Genomic DNA, 8,599 nt, shown 5'->3' on the forward strand with positions numbered 1-8,599 from the left:
TATGAAGACAGTAATCAGGATTAAAAAATGCCTTTCACTCCCACTGCCGGTTGAACATGCCTTGACTCATGCATGCATTCACGTGAAAGCCAAGTCCTTACCTGGCAATCTGAACAACTCTGGCACACATGGGAAAAACACCTTGTCAGGGTGGCTTCAAAAGTTTTATTTAACTGAGTTTTATTTAAAGGAGTAGTAGGAGAAAGGCAACTCAGAAGCATTTTTGTAATGTTTCAGCACATTGAGACTGTACTATAAAATAATTTATTAGAATAGAAATTTGTCTTTTTTTCTAATCAGTTCTTTGCACTGGCTATGTGGGCAGACCCCGGCAGGTCCAGGAAAAAGCCTAATTAGCCTAAGTAGAAAAGTATCAGTCAGCGGCCAGTAAAAAGAAAAAAAGTGTAGGGCAGTGACTCGAGTGAGAAGGAGGTGTGTCATTTGGGAAGAGACAGAGAGGCTGGGTCAGTAGGTGATTGGAGGACCAGCTCATCTCTGGGCAAGAGAGTGAACTTGAAACCAATCCATGGAGGGCACGTAAACACTGTACTAGAAAAGTATAAAACAGCTTGATAACAGAGACTATGCACTACTTCTTCTTTTTAATAAAGGCTTTGTGTGCACACAAGCAGTTGGTCACGTTTGTCCGTCCCGACCTTTTACAACCCTGGCTAGACAAGAAATGTGGCAAATGCAAACAAGTATGGGATTATTATCCACTTTAACAGGCTTGGAATGAAGTAAGTGAAAGAAATAGCAAGTTTCTTCCACCACTGCACCTTGCTTTCCTTCCTATGAGGTGAAGGCAAACACCAAAGAAAAGAGATTTAAACAAAAAGTAAAATATGTAAATGATCAAACCTTACCTTGCCAGCCTGGTTTGCACACTGGTTTGACATTAACTCGTACTAAGACATCTTCTGTTGCATGTTTCTGCCCACAGTCGTAAGCTGTTACCATTATCTCGTACTGGTGCTGTTTATCATAGCTCAGTTTCTCGGTGTTTCTGATGTTACCTATAGATTCAACACAACATCACATTCTGAAATTACTTCCTGGTAAGCAGATACAAACTGTAACATTTGGGTCCTGGTTAATCGAGTGCTTTGTGACCAGAAAGCTCTTGGAAGCACTTGGGGCATCCACAAGCAGGACAGTTGTGAGGAATGGGCATTTTCTTCAATCCAGCAGAGAAATAAAGAAGTTCTTAGGCAAATATAAGACGCTCGGGACATAATATGGGCATGCCTGTATTAGAAAACATCCGCTCAACAACACTTTCTAAAGTAAGACTAAGGAGCAGTTACATCTTGAAACGTAAAGAATGAGTAGGTGCAACCTCATTTTCCACATCTCCCCAGAACATGCTGCTTTAACATGGCAGCCACATTCCCGAGACCCACTGCTGAACATCTCCCCAGCCTAAAGACTTCCTTTTTTCCCTAAAGCTATTGCCCTTCAGGTGAGAGAGATTTTTAGTCCTTTAACACCTTTCGCTGGGTTTTAAAAAAGAGAAAAGCCCCAGAATCGCCTTCTGTGTTAGAATGCTTTGCAGCGCTTGATATGACAGCACAGAATTAGCACGTGGAAAACAAAACTCAGCAATGACAGAGATTATCTGCTGCACTTGACACATATTGAAGGCGACAAATTACTTATTTCAGGAACAAAGACATTACAACTTCCATAAGGAAAGGGAAAGCTCTCTCTCACAGTACGTCCTGCATGACTGAAGATTCCCATGCAGAATGTTATGTTTTTGTAAGTAATGATCAGGGTTTTAATTCTGATCATTCCCACTGAAATGCACTTCTTGCTCAGTCAAACTTAAGGTTGTTTAATATGTTTCACACCTTTACTCAGGGCTGCTTTGTCATACCATCTCTCTGAATGAGAATGTTCTGGAATTCCAGAAACAAACTTCCTCTGGATCAACGCTACACATAACAACTGCTTTCAAGCATGGAGCTGCAAAACCAAGTTGGTTGGGCTAAGTGCGGAATGGGGAGCACTCAAATCCTGGAGTTTAGTCAATACAGTGATCGGATTCCCATCAGTGCTGGTTAAGGGATCTGTTGTTCTCCTGCTAGTACTGTTGAGGGCTTTGGCCACGCCGTTTGGTTTTATTCTCATCCAAATGAATGAGAGACAGGCGAAGGCAGGCAAACGAAGCTTCTTAAATAAGTCTTTCATTAAACTTCCGTTAGTCTGCCAAGTGAAGACTTCTAGCAGGTGTCTCTAGTGCACACTCCTTATCTTGTTAGAGCCAGAAGCTTTTCTGACTAATACTACATTAAAGCCAACTTTAGTAGTTGAAACTCATGCGAAACTTTCCAGGTCAGGCCTGAAAGAAGGCTGCTTTTGCAATTACCACCTGGTAATTACCATCTTGTAGTTTGAACAGACCCTTCCATCTGCAGCTACAAATCAGGCCCAATACCCTGTTTTCTGTTGACTCAGTCTTTACTCCTCTCTCTCTTAGCAGGGCACAGAGAGGGACAAGCCCTGTCACCAATTTTGTGTCTTAAATGGAGAAGCAGAAGGACCTGCTGAAGGCTAATGTGGAAACACTACTGTGCCCTACAGCTTCCTTGGTTCTCTCTCTCAGGCACCTCGTCTCACCAGGCATTTTCCAGTCTGTCACGGAGATAGCTCTCTTCCCATCACAAAAGCAACTGCAGTAGTGATATCAACTACTTCATTATTTTGGAGTTAGTAATTGGCAAAACAATTTAATCTACCTATTTTACTATGTTGAGTTGCTTGATCAGTACCTGCCCAAGAGGATTTAATGAAAACCTGCCATTGTGTACTTAATTTTTCACTTAATAGCTGCTCAGTTGTTTTTTCCTTGCATGACTCTTTGTGGTTCTCCTTGGTATTATTTTTGTCCATGATCAGCAGAGGTAATTCTTAACAAACCAAAACTGTCTGAATCTGTATTAGCAGACTGCTGGAATCTGAATGGCACATTAACTGTCCTCTAAGATTCATAGATCATTACAATGCATTGTAATTGCAATTCACTAAATTTGTCTTCCAAGATTTGTACTTCATTATGGTCTTTTAAGGTTTGGACCACAAAGATTCTGACTATTAGGTGTTATTCTGTAAGGTCATTTGGATGTCTTGCAGATATTACTCAATAGTTTATTGATTTCCTAATTATTCTATTTTTCTGTTAGCACTTTATGCTTCTTTGTTATTCTACAAATGAATCAATATGATTAGTAAGTAGACACAGAAGGGAAGCACTACAAACACAGACTAATTGAAGTTTCAGAGATGATAGACTGAGAATTTCTATTTACATCTCACCCCAAACCCAAAAGGTAACAGAAACATAAAAAAAAAAAAAAAAAAAAAAAAAAAAAAAAAAAAAAAAAAAAAACAAAACAAACCGGGAGGAGTAAGTTTTGCCTAAAAAGACAATGATCAGCAAAAAGGAAAAAGCTGATGGAATAGCATGTTCATCTTTCTAAAGGCCTGTGTTTGTGGTTAGTTTCACAGGCTGGTTGTGGAAAAAAAATCCATCTTCTGGAACGAATAATGGCATGTTTTCCTCACACACTCTCTACTTTTGGGGTCCTCTGCAATATTCAAATGTAGGTGTAATCTGGTTAAATACTCTATCTGGGCAATGAAATTCCATGCTTACGTTTACTGAAAAGCAGAAAAAAATCGTAACTTGCAGGAGACACAAGAGCCGAGACTTGTTTATTGCAATGGGTAAAAAACCCTACCGAAATCCTAATTAGCACAGTATCAACAGACAGTCCCAGGCATCTCATACATCTATTTTAATCATCCTACAGGTAAGAAAAATGGGCACAACGCCAAGGAATTTCCATCAGAGAAATCTTAAACTGACTGGCCTAGAGAGACATTCTCAGCAGTGAACTGTGTCAGAACTAAACAACATATATTTCTGTCACACCGTAAAAGCACAACCATCTATTCTAACTTGGTCTCTAATCCCAGTGGGTTTGAGCAGTTACCATTATCTAAAAAAATTGCAAATTAGACTGCAATTACTGCTGATTGTGGCAGCACTGTGCTTTTAGTGAACAAATAGATCAAAAAGTACTAATTGAATTCATGACCAAGGCACTGCAAGTATTACAACCTTCTACCAATTACTCACTGCAGGCTTTAAAGTCATGTTTAAATCAATGATTTTCTCATTGCCTTTGCTGAAAAGCAAGTCCCAGGCATGTGATGACAAAGATGTCACCAAGGATCCTGACACTTGACATGTCTTTGATCATGCCTCTGACTGATAGAAACACATGCTTGCTCCTGAGCCAGCTACCCTGTGTGGTAGGATTGGAAAGAAATAAGCAAGAGAAATGTCTGCTCTGTGTCATACTCACCTCAGTGTATTATTTATTTGTGATATCTGTTACAAACCTGGTGTGAAATCATGAAACCACGGGCGATTTGTGTATGTAAATAGTCCCATACTGGCAAAGTCATGAGGCAGTCTGCAAAAATAATGCTTTCAAACAGGAACATGGAGAATTTCCTTTTCTGTCAATGTGGGAAATCTCTCAACCAGAAAACCTGATTTACTTGAGCACAAACATACTTGTTACGATTACAGCTCCTATATAGGATACTTCCCTCCCAACATATTATAACAGGATGGCTTTTTGCCCCAATGTCATTTATAATCTATTGATGCTAACAGGTTATTATCCTTCGATTCTCAGCTGTGCATTGTCCAAGAACTGCATGAATAAAGACAAATAATTTTCCAACATGAAAATAACTGCTTAGATTTAACTTGCAAGGAGAATTCTCCTCCTACACACAACATGGATGAAATGCTTCTGTTTGGAAAGATAAATCAGAGCATTGCTGGTCATGAACACAGGGTGCTTGTTCTGGGGAAACAGGCATTTCCATTTTGATCTTCTGCACGTGAGAATATCACTACCAAGGTCTCTCATCTACAAAGTGATGCCAGTATGGGACTGCTGAAGTACCTGAAAGACAAAGCTACTGTTGTGTATTGTCCAAAGCAAGCAAAGAATATGAGGGAGGATCTTACGTACATTTTTAATGCAGTCCAGCCACCTTTCCCTAACTCATTGTCAAGTTCTGTGTTTTTCCCCAGGGAGAACTTGACTGGGAAAAGCAAGAAGCTGACAGACAGGGCCACCACAGTCAAAAGCAGCTGCATATGGAAAATGTAGCACGGTTTATTATTTTTCCTATAATATTATATACATTAGAAAACCAACTGGAATCTAACACCATATAAAAATGATACTACTTCTCCAAAGCAGGCTTTATTCCATACTGCAGAATAATGAATCTGCTTCAGGAAGCCACTACGAAAACGCAGATCTTCGGACCCACACCCTGGAAGTTTTAACAATCGATAAACTTATCCAAAATATTGTCAATTCTGCATTTAGATTATGTTCCAGAAAGTTCAGAAGAATTGGACTGGCTACAAACCAGCAAATAAATCCTATTAGGTAGGGGTGCATGCTGCGTTCGGAATGCCATCGCTTGGATGGGAAACTAGATCTGAGACAATTAAGAGAATGGACTGAGTGACAAACAAACACATTGATTATCTCAAACTGGGGTTTTAATTTCTACAGTAAATTACTGTGGGACTTTTGGACCAAATCTTACATAACAGGGATGGATTTCCTGGTGTAACGGTTCCTTCATTCTCAGAGGTGAGAACAGCATTACTCTTGAGTTAAAACTCACACCAGGCTATCAGCTAGTATCAGCAGGCAATTACACTGCCTACAGAAGTTACTGCTATCTGCCCCAGTGCCTACAATGGCTACTTCTCCATACTCACCATTTCTGTCAATGGCAAAAGGAACATCAGTTGTGACAATTTCATAATTGCAGATCTGGCTGTACTGGGGGGAGCAGTCCTCGTCTATGGCTTCTACCTGCAGTATGCTGTCATAGATCTTTCCCTCTGTCACGGTGGCCTTATAGACACTCTCCTTGAAAGCTGGTGAAAACTCATTGACATCCTTTACCTGGATATGAACCACTGCCCTAAAAGAGGTAAAGACAGACAACAAAGAGAAAAATTAATTAATTGTGACACATCACTGACAGTTTGTTTTCAAAACACTTGAAAAGAGTAACAAAAATATGTAGAAAACCATGTAAACATCTGCTGAAATGAGATATTACTGAATTCCTATGTTTAATTTGCTCACTTTAGTACCTTAGTGTGGCTCTAGGTAAAAATTTCGTTGCACGCCTTGTAGGGAGCAGGTTTTACGGTGCTCCCTGTTAAAATCGGCCTGGCTCTTAATGTGAACCCCAGCATAAAGTCAGTGATATCATTCCAGAATAAAATGGGTTAATAAGTAAAACAAGAGAAAAAGAATTACAGAGGTCTTACATATTTACTACCTAAAAATGGTCAGTTTATGAACATTCTTTGATATTAAATAAGCCTCCAACCTTCTGCTGACTGTAGCTATCCAATGCTTTAATTAGTTAACAACACTGTACACGTAAATCTTCGAGGGCCAAAAATAACGGGCCTTTAGTATTTAATGAGCAAACTCTAAAGGTCCTCCTCTGGAATAATTTGCTATCTGGTTTGATAGGCACGGTTACAGAGGGACAGAGAAGAGAAGGGACTTCTAGATCAATGGCAGAGCCACTAGTAAAGGCTGGGAGCTCAGACAGCCCAGCTTGGTGTGTGCTTTACTACACAAACCACTACCGGAAAGCGTAATGAAGTCTGGACCTGATGGGCCAGGTTTCATTTGGTCAGGATTAGACCAAAATTTTCCTCAGGTGGAATGTACTGGCTTGTTATTGACATGCGAGGGACAAACATTTAATAACGAACAAAACCTGCTTCTGTGACTTGATGGTTATTTGATATTGCAGGCTTCTTTCTAAATGTGTATGCCTACTAAATATCCTGAAAAAGTTCAGCATGCATTATTGAGCTAATTACGTTTTTAATTGTCATGTGCCCTGGATGAGCAAAAGGAAAAATGGTTACTATTAATCATTTATTTAAATGGCTCTCAGCAAAACGAACAATTTGTACAGCAGTTATACATCTACATGTGGATTAAATTCATCTTTAATGACAAATGGTCTGGAGCTTGGTCTCATGAGCTGAAGGGGAAAAAAGGCACCATGCCACGTAAGCTTATGCAAGGAACTGGCTCCACAGTAATACATTCAATACCCATCTTCCAGAGGATTTGAATTCCTCCGAGATGTGCTGTCCAAAAGCAGAGGTCGAGACACACTGTGCAAAGGCAGCACTCCTGCAGCTTATATACACGCACATACTAAAAAGAAAGTGATTTCCTTTTCTTAACATTTGAAATGAGCTGAACAGAGAGAAAACCGTTTTCAAATTTATAAGTATCAATTAAAAGCTAGCTTTCATGTCCTGTTGTCAATGTATTTAACATGAAAGCAAGAATGAAAAAATAAACCAAAACTGAGATGCATTTGAACTGGGATTTTATTAAAAGCTTCAACTGGAACCGCTGTAGAATGGAGGCAAAAAAAGAAAAATATTTTCTCAAAGTAAAAAGGAATAAAAAGTGGACAGACTGTTGCAATAATGGTTCATCTTAGTTTTATCTGCTTTCTACCTGACTACAATACAAAAAGGAGCCCTTCAATCTGACCTGTTCCATAGAATAAACATATGCCAAAGCAAAAAGAAAATATCTCCTCATTTTTACCCACTTGTGCGATTTCTTCCAGTTGGTTCCACTTGGTCCTGATCCACAGTCGTAGGCCTGGATGATGAATGTGTATTCCTTCTGCAGTTCACAGTCAATAGGTCTCTTTGCTCGAAGACGACCTTCTCCAGATGTCTTGTTTAGCACAACAGCTTCAAAGGGCATTTCTTGTCCATGGATTTTAAAAGCACAGATTTCCCCTGTGAGGAAGGGCACAAAACAATCATTACCAGGGAGGTCTAAGCCTGATGCATAGAGTCAACTGGAGGAGTTACCACTCATTTGTATTTCATTTATGCTGTTATAGCTGGGGGAAGCACAGACTCAAGCATCAGTTTGTAATATATCCTGAAGGGCCACTGGCCACATGCTCCTACAGCATGGTGCAGTGAGTGCACCTCTGGTCACGTACTTCCCTCTTCCTCTATCACTACTAAATGATTCCTTACAGCCCTATGAGGCTACTCCTTAAATATGGTAATAATATCATTGTTGAGCTAAATTAAGAAACCTGTGTTTAGTTAAAGAAAAGTGCAGAAAGAAAAACAGGGAGTGTTTTAGAGGAGGGCTTTTCTAACTACTGTCTCTCCTTCCTTGAGCCACGAGCTGCCAGGTGGTAGCAGACGGTCAGAGTCTTGCAGCTGAGTTTCCCAACGGTGAAAAAACTAATGATGCAGAACACAGGCACACACAAGATTTATCTTGCTTTATCTACAGACATGTATCATCTTTCGAATAGAGGTAGCTGAAGAAATACAGACGTGTCCCTTTTGGACATCTCAGTCACCCCCCACACACACATTCATGCACTCAGACATGAATACCTTCTTGGCAGCAACTCACTGCCTCCAAACTGCCTCCTAATATAATAGATCCATAGTTTCTCT

General features: G+C 39.9%; 1 protein-coding gene across 1 annotated transcript in view; it reads right to left on the reverse strand.

Moving 5' to 3' along the window:
* Positions 1-7,957, reverse strand: part of LOC104495445 (calsyntenin-2-like) — a gene marked incomplete at both ends in the record, with an annotated part of 21,446 nt that extends 13,489 nt beyond the window's left edge. The window contains 3 exons of the mRNA XM_010138412.1: positions 867-1,016; positions 5,828-6,036; positions 7,717-7,957. Of these exons, the coding sequence (XP_010136714.1) occupies positions 867-1,016; positions 5,828-6,036; positions 7,717-7,957 (600 nt within the window). The remainder of the gene's footprint in view (positions 1-866; positions 1,017-5,827; positions 6,037-7,716) is intronic.
* Positions 7,958-8,599: the final 642 nt, after the last annotated feature.

Source organism: Buceros rhinoceros, unplaced genomic scaffold (genome assembly GCF_000710305.1).
Source record: "Buceros rhinoceros silvestris isolate BGI_N320 unplaced genomic scaffold, ASM71030v1 scaffold10766, whole genome shotgun sequence".
NCBI classification, from domain to species: Eukaryota; Metazoa; Chordata; class Aves; order Bucerotiformes; family Bucerotidae; genus Buceros; species Buceros rhinoceros.